At 31.6% G+C, this 16,683-nt stretch overlaps 2 protein-coding genes and 1 long non-coding RNA gene across 5 annotated transcripts; 2 read left to right on the top strand and 1 right to left on the bottom strand.

Annotated features, from left to right (window-relative positions):
- Positions 1 to 2,029: 2,029 nt before the first annotated feature.
- Positions 2,030 to 5,118, top strand: LOC107613247 (large ribosomal subunit protein bL28c). Of its 3 annotated transcripts, none has more exons than XM_016315153.3 (4): positions 2,051 to 2,317; positions 3,002 to 3,142; positions 3,252 to 3,362; positions 4,644 to 5,118. In XM_016315153.3, the coding sequence occupies exons 2-4, from the start codon at positions 3,049 to 3,051 to the stop codon at positions 4,874 to 4,876; spliced, it is 438 nt and encodes a 145-aa protein (XP_016170639.1). In that variant the 5' UTR covers positions 2,051 to 2,317; positions 3,002 to 3,048; the 3' UTR covers positions 4,877 to 5,118. The 3 variants fall into 3 exon arrangements, with proteins under 3 accessions (XP_016170636.1, XP_016170639.1, XP_016170637.1); XM_016315151.3 differs by having other exon boundaries at positions 2,072 to 2,317; positions 2,993 to 3,142; XM_016315150.3 differs by lacking the exons at positions 3,002 to 3,142; positions 3,252 to 3,362 and having other exon boundaries at positions 2,030 to 2,317.
- Positions 5,119 to 5,855: 737 nt separating this feature from the next.
- Positions 5,856 to 6,154, top strand: LOC148549924 (uncharacterized). The gene is made up of 2 exons (XR_015896360.1): positions 5,856 to 5,984; positions 6,058 to 6,154. It is a non-coding gene; the product is annotated as an uncharacterized LOC148549924 (long non-coding RNA).
- Positions 6,155 to 8,767: 2,613 nt separating this feature from the next.
- On the bottom strand, positions 8,768 to 12,417 carry LOC107612218 (MATH domain and coiled-coil domain-containing protein At3g58360-like). The gene is made up of 6 exons (XM_016314024.3): positions 12,306 to 12,417; positions 12,069 to 12,195; positions 11,819 to 11,988; positions 10,589 to 10,886; positions 9,532 to 9,704; positions 8,768 to 9,122 (listed from the first exon to the last, which is right to left on the bottom strand). Exons 1-6 carry the CDS (start codon positions 12,319 to 12,321, stop codon positions 8,965 to 8,967), a joined length of 942 nt encoding a protein of 313 aa, XP_016169510.1. The 5' UTR covers positions 12,322 to 12,417; the 3' UTR covers positions 8,768 to 8,964.
- Positions 12,418 to 16,683: the final 4,266 nt, after the last annotated feature.

Genomic DNA, 16,683 nt, shown 5'->3' with positions numbered 1-16,683 from the left:
ATTAATCACTTGTCACTTGTCACTGACTTTCATTTAACACACTTCATTAAAATCACAACTAATAACCTTCAGATCGTTTGATTCATCACCACTTGCACTTCTATATATTACCGTCTGTACTTAATGATAAGTTAACCATGATCTAAAATCATTCAACAAAAGAAAACTATCTTCAATATGTGCAATACATTTTTTATGTATTCTCTTAGTGTATGGTGTATATACATATATTGCATGCTATAATGCCTATTATTATAATGGTAGAGTATGAGAAACTTACCATTTCTAACCATAAATGATTTGAATACTGACAAATCTAATAAAAAGAAACGAAATTAAAGTTTACCCATAAAAAATAGGTTTGGATCGACAAAACTATCCAAATATTAAAAAATTATAAAAAATTTTCAAATTAGCATTTTTTTAACCCTAATTTCATTCCCAAATCTATCTCATTCTTAATCTATCTGCTTCTCCCACCATAGTCATCACTTTCCTCAGATGCCATGAGGCCCAGCATCCCATTGTTCATTCAATTTTGTAAGAGAGAGAAAAAGTGGCGTGATAATACATAATAGAGAACTTTAAAGCTCTTTATCTTCTACAATCACTCAATTAGCCTCCTCTATATTCCAATCCCAAACTGAGTGTGTTTTTAGCAAAATTTATAAAAAAAATTTAGTGTTATAAAATAAATAAATAAAAAATGTACTAAATATAAAATAAAAATATATAAATAAAAAATTTTAGTATTAATATTCACTAATATAATTAACTTAATATAATAAAGATAATTTATATATTTATTTAATATATGTAATAACGTAAAGAAAAAAATAAATATTAATAATATAATTATTGTTATTGTTGTGTGTGTAATCTTTTTGTCTCAGATATACAAAATTTATTTATCAAACCTCATTAATTTTGCTTCGTCCTAAGAACTTGTTCCTCTCAACATAAGAAAATTGAGTCGCTCATAAAATAGACATTTATCTTTCATCCTTAATTATCCATTCTCGTCACAACATTTAGTTCTATTTTTCTCTTTATATGAAAGAAAAGAAAGAGAGTGCTAACTTGTCTCTCATTTTTAATATAATACTAGATTAAAACTCGTGATGCATGAAGAGCTAAATTAATTATATTATATAGTATAAATTTAAAATACTATATATATTACTTAAGAATATATTAGATAATATGTAAATTAATATTAAACTTAGAATTTAATTTGTAAAAAATATTGTACAATATATTTATTTAATTTTACAATTTATATACGATTCAATAATATTATTATTCAACAAAAAAAAATATACAAAAAAATATACTGTTTTAATATAGATAATAATTGTGCTTAATTTTATTTTGTAATTTAATTGAATAATAATATGAATTAAATTTAATTAAAAAAGTTTAAAATTTTGTCAAATAGCTTATAAAAATTAATTTAAATTTTATAGCAGTAGATAATAAATGACAAATTAAAATAAAAAATTAATTTAAAATTTAATAATTATAAAAAATAAAATTATACGTAAATTAGACTATAAGTAATAAAAATATTCAATTGCAGATTATCTACCTAATTTTATATAATTATTTTTTATTTTTATTTTTTAAATAGTTACTTTTATTTTTGTTTTTTAGGTTATATTTAAATACTATGATACAGGAATAAAACTATTAGATAAAGTACAAGGATGGATATTATTAATATTTTGATAATTAAAAATAATATTAAATTTTTTAATTTTATTCTTCATGAATCATGATAATATATATTTTTAGTAATATTGTACAACTAAATAATATTAAAAAAATATAAATTATTAAAAAAAAATAATATATAAACAACAAAGACACTATATAACTTATTAAAAAAAAATAACATCAACATTAAAAACAATAGCATAACTTACATTTCATTTTTTTTCCATTGGGTCACTTTTTGTGGTGTACTTTTTTATATAGGTTTTGTTTTTGATATTAACAATAAAAAATTAAAAAAAATTTGAAAACGGGGTCGTTTCCCTTTAACAGCCCCGGGGCCGGGTGCCCTTATCCAAATGCTGATCACCCACCTCTCACCTCTCTTCCTCAAGCTCACTGAGTCTCACTCTCTCACGGCTGGTGTCGCCCTCGACCTCTCTCGTCTCCGGTATCTCGCTTCTCTCGCGGCCGCCTTCCTGCCCTCGCTTCACCGGAAGCAGAAGCAGACGGAACCAGTATCTGGTCCCTCGGGTGGTGGTCGTTGTCGTCTTTTTGCTTCGGCCGTCAACGCTTCCTTCGCCGTGAGTTGGTCCCTGGGAAGGTGAGCTTCAGCCTCCTTCGGCGCTGTTATTTCTTTTTCAATTTCATTGCTGTAAATCATCACTACATCTTCAATTTGTTGTTGAAAGTTGAGTTTGTTGCTGAAATAATGATTTCGCTAATTTTGTTTTGCTGTAAATCATATTTGGAGAATTGGAGGTAAAGTTTTTGTTGCTGAAAGTTATTGAATTTGTTGTTGAAACTTATCAATGAGCTGACTTTGTTGTTAGAAATAGAATTTGTTGCTGTAAGTTGAATTTGATGCTGAATATATCACTGAGCAAATTATTTTGTTGCTGGAAGTTGAATTTGATGTTGAACATATGACTGAGAGTTGAATTTGTTGCTGATTATCACTTGGCTAAATCTTTTGTTGCTGTAAATTATCGATTGTGTTATCTTTTGCTTTTTCTTGTTCATTTAAATTGAGAAAGTATTTTGTACTATTGACTAGTTTTTGCATCATTAGTTATGTCTAAGAATTGATACTTGATTATTATTAATACGTTTGTGAATACATGTACTTTAACTTTTGATTTTAATTTTATTTTTATAATTTTATATTTTATTTAATTATAACCGGGTTAATCGGGTGAATCAATGACTCACCGGTTAAACCAGTGATCCGGTGGTATGACCGGATTAATTACCAGTTCGGTTCTCATAACTATATTAGTAAGTATAGGAGCGAAAGTGAGTTGTGTGAAGGAGAGCGAGAGATAAGAAAGAAGAATGGCAATGGCAGGTTGTTCACTGGTATCCACCTTCCCCCTCAAATTGAAGCCTCTGAAAACAAAGACCTCTTCTTCCAATCTCTTTCATCCAGGCAAGTGCAACTCCATTTCCTTATTTATTTATATTCAATTAACATAATTTGAACTCCAAAGTCCAAACTAATAATTTATTATGCTTCCTGTGCATTTTCTTTCTTTCAGAGCTTGCCTTCGTCACTTCCCACCTCAGCGGCATTAAAATTTCGTACCACCCTTCTCCTATGCCCCTTCTTGCGCCCTCTCCAAAGTTCTTACCTTTGCAGCCTCTTGCTCGTAATTCCTCTACCCTTTTCCCTCAATTTCCATTTTTTACCTTTCATTGTTTGCTATCTGCCATGCACCATCTCTAATTAACTTAATACTAGATACTTGAGAGGTGAAACATCAATTACAAGTTTGATATTCCAACCTTTTTAACATCATAGGTTGCGTTTGAACAGTGAAATTTCCAAATGCCTTCTCCTGCACTTCACTGACCCTTAAACCACCATTACTAAAAGTAAAACTACCCAATCGTTATCAGTTGAAGGACTCTGACTTGTGAAATCTCCTTCTTGGTCACATGATTGGACGAGTACACATTAACACATTTATTCACCCAGGATGTATATTATTCATTTTGATGACTCCTGATACTGGAAATATTGATGGATGGACAACTGGATCTGGAAGAAAGATTAAGATGGTGGATACCCATATGCTGTCATGATTTTAGCCAAGCATTTGAGTTCTTCAACCTGTTTGATGCTACAAAGTCTCCAAGTATCTCTGCTTGATTCATCCATTATGAGTTTGCACTCTGCCAAAAGAACAGCCTTGTTTAAGCAGCTAACGAAACGAAAATCAATCGTTGACATGGCCAAAAGTAACTAAGGGAGGTTTACCAAATAGTTAATTACTCCCTAATTACTATATTTTGTGTTTAGCTATGAGTAGATGATTACAAAAATGTTGTGTCCTGCACCAGGCTGTTAAAGGTAGCTGATTTGAATAGCTACCACAACACTTGAGTTATTATAAAGACTACACAACCCATAAGCCGATAACTTCCACGTGATCATGCGATATTGTATGTATATTGAAGGAAGATCACCGCTTTTTGTTTAGTTGAAGCTTGTGTTAATTGTTTGATCAGATCATTAGAAATTGGAAATAGAAAAAAGTGATGCTGAAGCTACCAACTGTGATTTTGAAGCTTCTTCGTATAATGTCTTGTGGCTGGGCAATTACTATATATTACAATTTCACTTTTCCTGGACTTAAGAAACTAACACTGATATTTACTCGAGCTTCAGCCTGATCTTTAGAGCGACATATGCTCTAGTTCTACAGTCTTCATTTTTTTAAAAGGATGACATGCATGGCTAACAATATGCTAATATGGATGTTACTCATTGATGGCAAGTTAGATTATCATTAGTGGTGGAGAAACCTAATTGGAATCTGTTGTTTTGTTGGCACTTGACAGAGATTGATTATTCTATTATCTTATTTTTTATTTGATTTGATTATTATTATTGTTATTATTATTTACTTTTTTATCTTTTTTTTCAGGGAGAGTTTGTCCCTTCACTGGAAAGAAAGCAAACAAGGCCAACAAAGTATCTTTCTCAAACCACAAGACAAAGAAACTGCAGTTTGTAAACCTGCAGTACAAGAGGATCTGGTGGGAAGCCGGGAAGCGCTATGTAAAGCTTCGGTTATCAACCAAGGCATTGAAAACCATAGAGAAGAATGGACTCGATGCAGTCGCGAAGAAAGCTGGAATTGACCTCCGGAAGAAATAAGACCACCTGATTATGGATGTAGTTGTATGAAAGAACAAATTCAAGTTGGTTGATATTATTTGTTGATTTTGTTTTTAATGTTACTTTTAGGGACTATGGATGATTCTAGCAATGGTTGAAGGAAGATATTGTGAGAAGCACAAACGGAATATCTTGAGAATTGATATGCACCTTGTAATGCCTGCACATTTTTAATTTAAGCTACACAAATGAGCCTTCTTACCAAGGGCTAATATCATCTACTCCTAGACTGTTAAAATCATTTTGGGGCTAATATCACTATAAAAGGGTTTCAAACAATGGTAAATTCCAATTGCTGATAATGGAGGTGTTCTCTTCTAGAGTTACATCTATGGAATTGATAAGGGAAAGGTACAATCAACTATGACAAGATATACTTTTGCAGATGAAATATATTAAGATACTTGTTCAGACAGAAGCACAACACACATACATGTACATTATATTGGGAGCTGCATAACATGTTCGGCCATCATATCAAGATTTCAATTTATTTACAAGCAGACCATTCGGCATAATGCTTATGATCAGGATCCTTATGCAAAGGAATTTGGAATAAAAAGTGAAAAGCTAGCTTCTGTTGAAGCAAGAATTCTTCCTGCCCCTTGGGTAATGTGCTCCTCCTCCAAAAATATGAGTTGCTGAAAGTAGAATCTCTTCTTTTTTGCTACAACTATTGATCTGTTGCACTTTTTTTTGCAGCTTAAATATCATGAAAGTGGGGAAGAAAAGAGTTGTTTACCTCAAGTTGGTCAATGAAATATGATGAACAAGGTATTGTATACATTGATACCATTTATATGTTCTCAAGTTGTGGCAAAATTCAACTGTTCTACCTTGTTTTGTGCTGAATTCTGTCATCCACGTCAGTTTTTATTATATGCTCTTCTTGTTTGACCTAGAGTTTTTAAGTGATAGCTTTTAACATGGTATTTTGTCTCCTATTACTAAAATATGCAGAAAATGATTAATGGCATGACCGTTAGTTAGTCGGTGGGCATGCATAAAATTTTCATGGAGCGTGCAAGACAGTGTTGCCTGCCCATTTTGTAACGAGCTTGCTCAAATGTGTCAAGTATCTGGAATGGTACTTTTCCTTCTGTTATATTTGTTGTTTGGCGTGAAGAGAAAATTTTCCTGTTGTTTTTTCATCTTTGTAGGAGTTTAATCCGGAACCTGTTATCCCCATATACAATGCCGAGCCTGAGCAGGTGGAGAAAGCTTTGGAGCATGTTTACCACGTATCTACAACCAAAATGAAAGGAAAGGGTTTGGAGCTTTTGTTGGCAATATTACCTGACAACAATGCTTCTCTCTATGGTAAGCCACATTGTTGATAATGAACGTAGATTGTTGTATCATAAATGATTGCTCTTTGCTTCAGTTGAAAATTGTCAACATTCGTATAAAATCTTCTATTTTCAGGTGACCTCGAGAATTTGTGAAACTGACCTTGGTTTGATTTCTCAATGTTGTTGTCTGACAAAGCACGTCTTTAAGATCACTAAGCAGTATTTGGCTAATCTGTCTTTGAAAATCAATGTGAAGGTTTGTTTTCACTCAAATACCTGTCAGATGAAATAACACTTCCCTGAGCAAAATTTGTAGTCTACTTTCACTCTGTTATTTCTTAGACAATTCTCTGTCCTTGTTTGCTTTTTCCACTATTGAATGGAGAAGCTCGTTTTTTTCCCCCAGAAATTCATATTCATGGTTGCAAGTTGTTAGCCTAATCAACATTATGCCCTGTATTATTCCATTTGTATTCATGTCATTTTATTATTTTCAAAAACGCTGCTGTGTTAGGCCAATGTAGGCATCCTTACTCTACAGATATATGTCGAAGTTACTCTCACTTCTATGGAATACTTATGATACGTGCTTCAAATGTTCTTCAAATGTTCGAGATATGAAGAGTTCAAGTATTATTTAGAAGATATTAATTTACATTTTTAGAATATTTTAATTTAATGTATTTTGATTTTGTTTATTTAATTACTAGATTGGGCCTTATGTTTATGGGCTTTAGGATTTTTATTTGTTTTAACCTAATAAGAGGTTATAAATACCTCCTTAGCTATTGTAGTCGTAGCATAGAATGATTTAGAGTTTTTAAACCTTTTTGGTTTCGTGATGAAACCATGGTGTGGACAATTGAGGTTGAGGAGTCCCTCTCTTGTTGCATCGGGGAATTGGTTAGAAGGTTGAGGAGTCCCTTCGAATCAATTTCCAAACCATGGCATTGACAAGTTAGGTTGAGGAGTCCCTTTCTTGTTACGTCAAGAAATTGGGTAGAAGTAGAGTGATTCTCTTTGTACTCAATTTCAATCTATCATTTTTGTTTCTATTTCAATTTCAATGTATTTTTTTTATTCAAATTCAATTCTTGTCTTGTTTATCTTTTTATTTCTTTATCAACTTACAACTGATTCTTTTTGATGCAGTAAGCTGCAGAACACCATTAGTTAGTGGCATACCAACTATAATATTTGGAGCAGATGTTACCTTGAAAATAGAGAAGACTACTTTCTTGGTCATTTCATGATAGAATTACAATTGAGTCTATGACTTGCACTTTCCTCATTCAAGTTAAGGTTTCTATTTGTGGTCCTCTTTTGTGCGGACAGAAACCACTGATTACATTCTACAGGTATGCAATCCACGCTATGCAAGCTCTATATGATCTTTAAGCAAAACTATTAATTCTTGAGTGCATTGATGAGAATTTAGAATTTATGATTTAGGATTAAAAAATTTTTAAAAATTAATTTCATAGTTGAATTCAGAATACGAAAAATTTTAAACCAAACCTTCGAACCATCTTATAGAATAATCCATAATTTTGATACACATAATTGTTAACAAATGGCATATTATGAATATTGAGTAGCTAGGAAAATTTTGATCCTCTTCTTTCTAAGCATATAATTGATGATTTCTTTAATTTCTACTCTACAAGATCTTTTTAAATGGTCGATTTTTTTAAACATTCTTGTAGCGATTCATCATCAATAATAGTTACTTTAATTTGTACCATTTATTTAGCATCTATATATCTTGCCATGATCAAGCACTTCTGTGAGCCACATATATGCATGCATGAGCACAATCATCAATGTGCATAAATATGTTGAGCCTCCGAGATCCTTGTTTAAGATCAACTAGTAGTGCTCCGTGATCATAGATGATGCTTTTATGAGACTCATCAGAAGAGACAGAATGGGTTGGAGATAGGACCTCATTGTGTTCAATAACATTATAAAAAATCATTTTTATTGGTTAATTATATATTTAGATTATTTTTAATTAATAAAACAAATAACGCATATGGAAGGTTAGAAAAATGTGTCTAAATATTACTTATTATAAAAAATGTATGAGTGATATGCTTTTTAAGTCTTATTTCCTTCACCTGTGATATTTGTCATTTATCACCGAACGAATTTTTCTTATCAATTGTATTAGGTGGTGAACAAGCCTAAATAAACTTCGCCAAACTAAAGTAATAAATGATATGACTATTTTCTAAAATATTTTTATGATTCAAATATCTAATCTTATAAAGGATAAAAATGACTTGAGAAATGCCATTATTTTTGCTCATCATTTTTAGTCATCAATTTAATTTTTTTAGTTTAGTAATTTAACAACATATCTTAACTCATATTTCTAAAAACATTTCACTCTATTTATCCACCAAAAATCTAGCCTCACACCTTTCACCTTTCTCTCCTTTTACCGCAACCGGAATCGCTTCACTCCCCCTTTTCTGTTATGCCGTCACCAACGCATTTCGCTGCCGTCGCTGCTGCCGCTATCTAAAGAAGCATCGCATTTATATATACAACGCATTTATGTACAAGTTAAAGATAATGCTAAAAGCAACACATCCTTATTAATTTTCATGTTAGAACAGTTTCAAGCAGGAGATATTAAAGTGCCCATTTATATATACAATGCAATTTAAACACAGTAATATTTGTACCACAGTAATATTTGAATGCACAGAAAACATTTGAGACTTACAACACTACTGTTATGTGTTAGAATACATTGAACAATTGGTGTCAGAACAATGCATCAACCACACCAAGAATTGTAACCTCTGCTTCTAGTGAAGAACTATCTTTCACTAGATACCCATTGTATTGGCTAGTGAAATTATTAAGCAACATGAATCTGTTATAACCAATTTCACCACTTGACCCACTAATCCAGTAATTACCTGCAATAAGGGGTAAATAAGTTATTATTTGAAAATATAAGAAGTTTTGAATTAATCGGATATATTAAAATAATCTCAAAAATTTCAATTGCACCAATTATTTAAATTGGTAAAAGTCCACAATATTATTCTTTCAATCATTTTCTATCAAGTGACTTATTCGACTGCTAGTATCAAATACGTAAATGATACAATTAAATTTTCGAAAACTATTTTAGTGCACGCAGCCAATTTCAAAATCTAGTTTAAGAGATAATTGGAAGCATATTTTATATGCATTTTTATCCTAAAGACTTTTATGAGCATGTCCCTAAAAGCAAGATTCAACTCCTAATGGTTTAAAACTTTAAATACCATTTTGTGTGACTAGCATTATTTCTCATAAAAATAACCACCTTATATGCTTTACCTTTCCCAAACCAGTCATTACTCTGTTTCTGATCAAGGATGCGCAGTGTTATTTGTGCATATATTTTGGATCCTGAAGGAAGAAGGCTTGTTGGGTCAGCTAAAGCTATGTACAAAGAAAGATACCCACTTCCTATTCCAGTTCCTTGTCCTTTGGGATAAAGTTTCATTATCCTGTGGAAAAAAAATATTCAAAAGTAATATGTGTTGATTAATTTATTTTTAATATATATTTATATTTTAAAATATATTTTATATTGATAACTGACTTTAGTTTATACCTAACATGGTTGATAAATAAATAAATTTAGAGGTTGATTTTGCATAGTGCAAAATATTTGTACATTAAGCAATTACTTTTTCTTTTATTTTGTATCTGATGTATTTCGGTTAAAAATAAAATAAAACTTTGTATTTGTCTTTAAAAAACTAGTGTGACAATTTGATATTTGAAATAAGTGTGACAATTTGGTTAATACAGAAAAAGAATACGAATTATAAAATCTCGTTTCAACAAGTTCTATTATTCAATAATTTTGTGTTTTACTAACAAAAGTACAAAATGTCAACACATTTTATAAAATCCTATGTATTTTCTCTCCTAATTTGGCAATTTTGAGTTCAATTAGGAAATTATTTTTTCAGTCAACTTCAGTCAAATTTTTTAAATTTTAAATTCTAAATTCTAAATTATAATTTTTAAATTATATATTCTAAAATCTAACCCTGAACTCTAAATTTTCCAAAAATAAAAGTTAAAAAGATAATTTTACAATTAAAAAAAATGTTAACTAATGTTGGTTATCTTAAAAAGTGGGTTTCTATACTTTTTATATCTTTTAGGTTACTCCAAAAAGTTACCCAAAAAAATTTATTAACATCAAATTAATTTAATTTTAAAAGACTAAGTTAATATCATAAGTAATCTTTTGGCAAAAAAAAAAAAAAAGAAAATGGCACTCCAAACTCTTTTCCCATGACTAATACAGGATTTTACCAAAGAAAGATATGTTAAGTATGATTAGTTTAGAAACAAAATCAAAGTTAAATATTTTTACCACTTATATTTTCCGGTATTGAATGGTTTAGATTCTAAACACTCTGAACCAAAGCCTGAGTAGTTGTCAATTCTCCACCTGTGCTTGTAGGTAATTACATCTTTAATCATTGCTAAAGATTCTCCATTTCCCTTTCCCATGTTTCTTTCTTTGCAAACAAAGACTTCTGCTCCAAATGTGCATATATCATCAACCAAATAACCTTTGGAGCTGTCATTGAAATCTTTGAGTGGGAAGAATTGATCAAATCCTGATTCAATATTCATTTTGTTGTATCTTCTTTCCCTTTTTATTGTATCTGCCAGTAATCAAATTCAGTTACTTATTATAAATTTTGTTAGAGAACATAACCTTTTTTACCAATCAAAAACCAAATTATATATCTATAATTTTTTTTAATTCTCTCCTATAAAAATTTTATATTATCGTGTCAATAATTTATAATTTTTTTAACCATTGATTAAATTTTCTTATAAGAATTATGCTAGATCCATTTCATGTAGCATGAATTATGCCAGGATATATTTGAGTTTACTATAATAAACAAATAATATTAAGTATATATACAAAATATATGAGATACCAATATATCATATATATTTAAGGATAGCAATATAATTACACAACTTGTACATACAAAATCCATTCTATTCTATCGGAATGGATAATTACTCGATCTAGTATTGGATAGATTTTCAACAGAATGGAATGGAGTCGAATTTTGGTACGTGTCCTGTTTCACCCTAATATGTATATATATAAAAATTTAAAAATATATATTCATTTTTTAAATTAATTTTTTTTTAATGATATTCATAGTTTTATGAATTTGGAACTTTAATTTTACATAGTAAAATTTAAAGGTTAGAGAGGTGATCAATAAAAGTAAGATGGTTAGGATATACAAATTTTTACTACTTATTACAAATAATAATATAGCATATTTTATATAAGATAAAATAAGGTGAGGTAGAGTCGAATAGTGCAAAAATCGACCCGATTATCATCTCTCGTTATATCCATTCAGACTTTAATATTGAATAATGAAATATAAACCATATATATACCTCGTATCTACAATAGCATATCTTATCCATGTACTATACTATGAAAATTAATTAATATTGCCATTTTATTGAACTTAATCAGAATATTTATATGAAATATCTAGGGTTATATGATTACTAATAAAATGGACCCAAAAAAAAGGGGGGTGAAACCTTTAAATACCTTGGGTGACTAAGTAGTTGTGATTGTTTTGATCAAGCACAAAGAAACGAAGATTGACACAGATTTCCCAGTCATGATTAAATGAACTTGCTCCCTCCAATGCCAAGTATAGTGAAATGTGGTCTTTGACATTCTTGCCCTTGTTTCCACTTGGATATAGAATCAACTTCCTATCATATATTTCATTATTATTGCTTGTATATTATATTAACACATGAATTCATTTAGAAATAAAAATAATTATATATACCACTTATAGCCTCCAGCTTCAAATATCCCTGATTCATATCTTTCTATGGAATTATTTGTGAGAAGTGAGAATTGGATTTTTACTACGTAATGAGCTGGTGGCGAATTTGATATGAATCTTGAAATGCCTGCAATACATTATTACATATAAATTAAATCCATGATATTCTGCTCACTAGTATAAAACTAATAACATGCATATATTGGATAAACTCTCTTCAAAAGATGCCAAACTAACCATCTTGGAAATCCATGGTGGAACACAAGTTTGTAAATATGTGGTCATAATGAATTATTTCTTATATATATGGATAGAGAAATTTTATTTTATTTCCATATACTATGCTTCAAGAATGTTGCTTTAGCTCAGGTAGGAGACACAAAATTATTCCTACTTTTGGCATTCTTGGAGAGGGAATTTTTTTTATAAATTTTTTAAGAAGAACTTATATATGTATTATATTTAAAAAATTCTACTGCATGTATCCAATATATTAGCTAGCAAACCAATTAATCGTATAAAATATATATTAAAAATAAATTAAATAATTATATATTTATACACAAATATATGATAGTTAATTTAGTAACTGATTTTTAGTGTGTACATAGTATTTTTTATTTTCAAACAGAGAATTGCTTGAATATTCTCTGCTTCAAATTGTAATGTTGTATGTTGAATGATAAATGTGATAAGCTATCTTAATGTAGAGAATTGCTTAGCCTTTTATGAATATTCTCTACCTCAACTTGTTTACCAGGAAATCTTGGAGAGCATAATCAATCAATAAGGTTTGTCCTCAACATGAGAATTATCTTGGGAATTCAAAGATTTAAGTTTTGAATTACCAAGGATGGTTCGTTTTCTGTTCATGAATATTCTTTTCTTAGCAACAACTAACAAGTAATACTTTGAAATTCTCTTCGAATCATAGTGTGCTTTCGTTTTTAGCTGTTCCTTCGCTATTTGCTGTTAGGATAAATTACAAAAAAAAAATACACTTGAACTAAACAAAATATTCTTAAATTTCGTTATCGATAAAAATGTACACTTATGAACTTAATCGTTTTATGTTAAAAGAAAAGAATAACATGACTGTTCATACCTTGACCCAACTATCAGAGTCAGACCCAATAAACAAAAGACCCACCCAAAAAGACGGTCTATCCGAACATATCCGACCTCTTTTAAGAGATCGGACATCAACAAAAGAGCCGAGCTATACCTGCTTAAACAGGTAAATGCTTCCGAAAATCTCCCTTACTATCTATATTTTTGCTAAAAGATCGATCATAACAAACTCTCAAGATAAAGAGAACGGCTATCCATCAGAAAAGATAGAATAACTACAACCAAGGTGGTTATCAACTTTACTATAAATACACTAATACCCCTTAGGTATAATTCGCGTTCTAATCTACTAAAAACTTGCTAAAAGCCCTTGCTAATTTAAGCATTGGAGTCTCTTGTAAGTACCACTCCCTACCTTTCCACGAGAAACTCGGACAGGCAGCACCTCAACATCAGCAAGTCAGACGCTGCCATACAGAGGGATCTGAGTCTCACGTCCAGGCTCAAATCAACATTTCAGGTAACCCTCGGAATATTGGCGCCGTTGTCGGGGACCTAGAATTCATCCCATAACAATGGCGGACAACCAGCATGAAGACAGCCACACGGTGCCTGAATATGAAGTCGAGCCCCAACCAAAGGGCAACGCCATTATACTACCTTCACCACACCAGATGCATGGTCCTCATGGGGGAGGGCCATAAGCCAACCCCCAGCCAAGGCGGATTCATTCGGAAGTCCGTCACACTGAAGAAGAACCCTACAAACAGCCGAAATACTGGGTCTCGTCCGAGGCCAACGAGATTGGCTAGAATAACTCGAGTACAAGGCGGAATGGGAACTACAGAGAGAGGTAAGGCGACGAAGGGAGCTAGAAGAAAAACTCTTGAAGTTAGAAGCCGAGATTCGCAATCGAAATAACCAAGCGGATCGGAAAGAAAGTCCTCTAGGCAGAGAAGACCAATTCATAGAAGAAATCTTGCGAGCCAAAGTTCCCAAGAACTTTAAAACACCTGACATGGACCTCTATGACGGAACGACCGACTCAAGGCACCACCTCAACAATTTCAAAAGCCGGATGTACCTAGATGACGCCTCCAACACCACCTGCTGCAAGATTTTTCCAACCACTTTTACCAAACCCGCCATGAAATTGTTTGACAACTTACTCCCAGGTTAATAACTTGTTTCGACGACCTGGCAAAGAAATTTTTGACTAGGTTCTTCATCCAAAAGGGCAAAACAAAACACGCACTGAGTCTGCTAGGAATGAAGCAAGTGGCCGGAGAAACCCTTCAAGACTACATGAAAAAGTTCAATAAGACATGTTTGAAGATCCAAACCTTACCCACTAAAACCGTGATCATGGGACTAGTCAACGGTCTCAAAGAATGACCCTTCTCCCAGTCAATATCCAAACGGTACCCGACTTCTTTAAATAAAGTTCAGGAAAGAGTAGAGAAATACATCAACATGGAGAAAAATTTCCGACTCAAGGAACTGTTCTCGATTTGGCATTTACCTCTTTTTTTTTTAATATTGAAACGAGCAAAAAAACTATATTTTTAAAATGTACTCTTAAATTAAAGAGTAAACTACTAAAATGGTATCTGAAAGATTTTAGCGCTGACAAAAAAGGCCCTAAAAGTCGTTAAAAATAAAATAACCCTCAAAAGATTTTAAAATTTGACAAAAGCACTCAAACGTGAAAAGCATTACGTCACAGTGAACAAAAATGCTAACCTAGCAATCGAAAGTGCTAAGAGAGAGAACTCTGAACCCTAATTTTTTTAAATCATGTCCTCTATTTTCTTCATCGCTATCATCATCCCCACCCTTTCTCTTACACCTTTGCCATCACCAACACTACCACCACCGCTGCAACAACAAGCACCTTCAACACCACACCATGGATGAACAACAGACTATGGAGCAAGCTTTCTCAGAGGCTTATCGATTGCATCCTCGGATTCCTCGCTTCCCCCTCTCCCCCGCCGCGCTTTCTTCCAAGCTCGTTCTATATGCAAGAGATAGTACACACTTCTCTTCAACAACTCTTTTTTCGAATTGTACCTTCAAGTTTCACCCAGATGCCATTGGTTCATCTTCATCAACCACAAAATTCGTTGGTTCATCTTCTTCAACCATAAAATTCGCAAAAGCTACATCTACAAGAACAATAACAACAACAATAACGCACTGTCACTTCCACCAAATACACTAACAAGAGTTCATCGAATTCATGAAAGACTTTCTCTTGTAAGAGCAAACAATTATAGATTTAATGGAGTAAGACCGCCTTGTAAAGGTACGAAAAGAGTTTTAGATTAGAAGAAAAGGAGGGAAGACATTAAAGTTCTCATAATTGATGATGAATGAGCAATTATGAAAAAGGATTTTGAATTGAAAGAAAAAGAGAAAAACGCCGTTAGAGTTTTCTGCTGTTATCGCTAAAACTTTTTTGATTGACAAATCAATATTTTCTATTCACTGTGATATCATATTTTTATGTTTGGATATTTTTGTCAAATTTTAAAATTTTTAAAAATTATTTTATCTTTTATATTTTTCAGGATCTTTTTATGATCGCCAAAATTTTTGGCATACCATTTTAATAGCTTTTATTAAAAGATAGAGTGAATATCCCATCTGGCCCTGACAATAAACTCGAAAGGACAACGAGACCCAAAAAAAAAAACATCCAACCCAGTCTCTGATCTTTTTTTTAAGGACTGATTAGCCCCTGTGCCAAAAAAAACATTAATTTTTTTTAGCACAGGAGCTAATCAATCCTATAAAAATAAATCTCAAGGCCAGGTTGATATTTTTTTTTTGTTAAAGACTTCGTTGTTTTTTGAGGTAATTGTGAAGGACTATTTTAGATTTTTCTCTAAAAAATAACTAAGTTCCGTATATTCAAGAGATGTTGATGGAGCCTGCTGAGTGCCGACTCCACTTATGGATTTTTTTTTTCCTTTTCGTAAATTGAATTAGGTTTATATCTCATCTGAAACTTATCCAAACATTGAGAGTAGGGTCCAATGGTGCATTTCATCTGATGTACACATGACTTATGTCTCTGACCCGTCTCATTGGGTCAACATAAATCCACTTGATATGATGCCTCAAAAATTCAATACCATAATAATGATTTTACAGGTCCAAAAAAATTTTTTTTTATGAACAAAAAAATTAATAGTGTTTTATTGTTTAATAATCATTTATTTTTATACAGTTCCCTGTCAATTTGCAAGCCATTTGATTTCACCTTTCCTCCGGTGTTCATATGTGTGTATAGACATTAAGACATAATTAGGGTGTTCATGGATTGAATTTGATCTGCATATTCACGGTATTTATCCAAATCTGATTTAAAAATGACGGATATGGATCCGATCTACAAAGTTATCGGATAAGATCCGCACACTAATAGAATCGGATCGCGAATTTTGTGTAGGAATCCACATATTTGGAATTTTTTATTTTATTAAATAAATAAATATAATATTTACCAAAATAAATATTTTTACGAATATTTATCGAA

This window comes from Arachis ipaensis, chromosome B8, assembly GCF_059453495.1.
Source record: "Arachis ipaensis isolate K30076 ecotype BB chromosome B8, ASM5945349v1, whole genome shotgun sequence".
Lineage (NCBI taxonomy): Eukaryota > Viridiplantae > Streptophyta > Magnoliopsida > Fabales > Fabaceae > Arachis > Arachis ipaensis.
Note: the sequence above shows the minus strand (reverse complement) of the source record. Positions and strands in the feature narration are given on the sequence as shown.

Coding starts and splice junctions, on each gene's coding strand:
- LOC107613247 (XM_016315150.3), top strand. CDS start 2,073: ATGCTGATCACCCACCTCTCACCTCTCTTCCTCAAGCTCACTGAGTCT. Junction 2,318..4,643: donor GTGAGTTGGTCCCTGGGAAG/GTGAGCTTCAGC, acceptor CTTTTTTTTCAG/GGAGAGTTTGTCCCTTCACT.
- LOC107612218 (XM_016314024.3), bottom strand. Junction 10,887..11,818: donor CAACTACTTAGTCACCCAAG/GTATTTAAAGGT, acceptor GATTACTGGCAG/ATACAATAAAAAGGGAAAGA. Junction 9,123..9,531: donor TAATGACTGGTTTGGGAAAG/GTAAAGCATATA, acceptor CCCTTATTGCAG/GTAATTACTGGATTAGTGGG.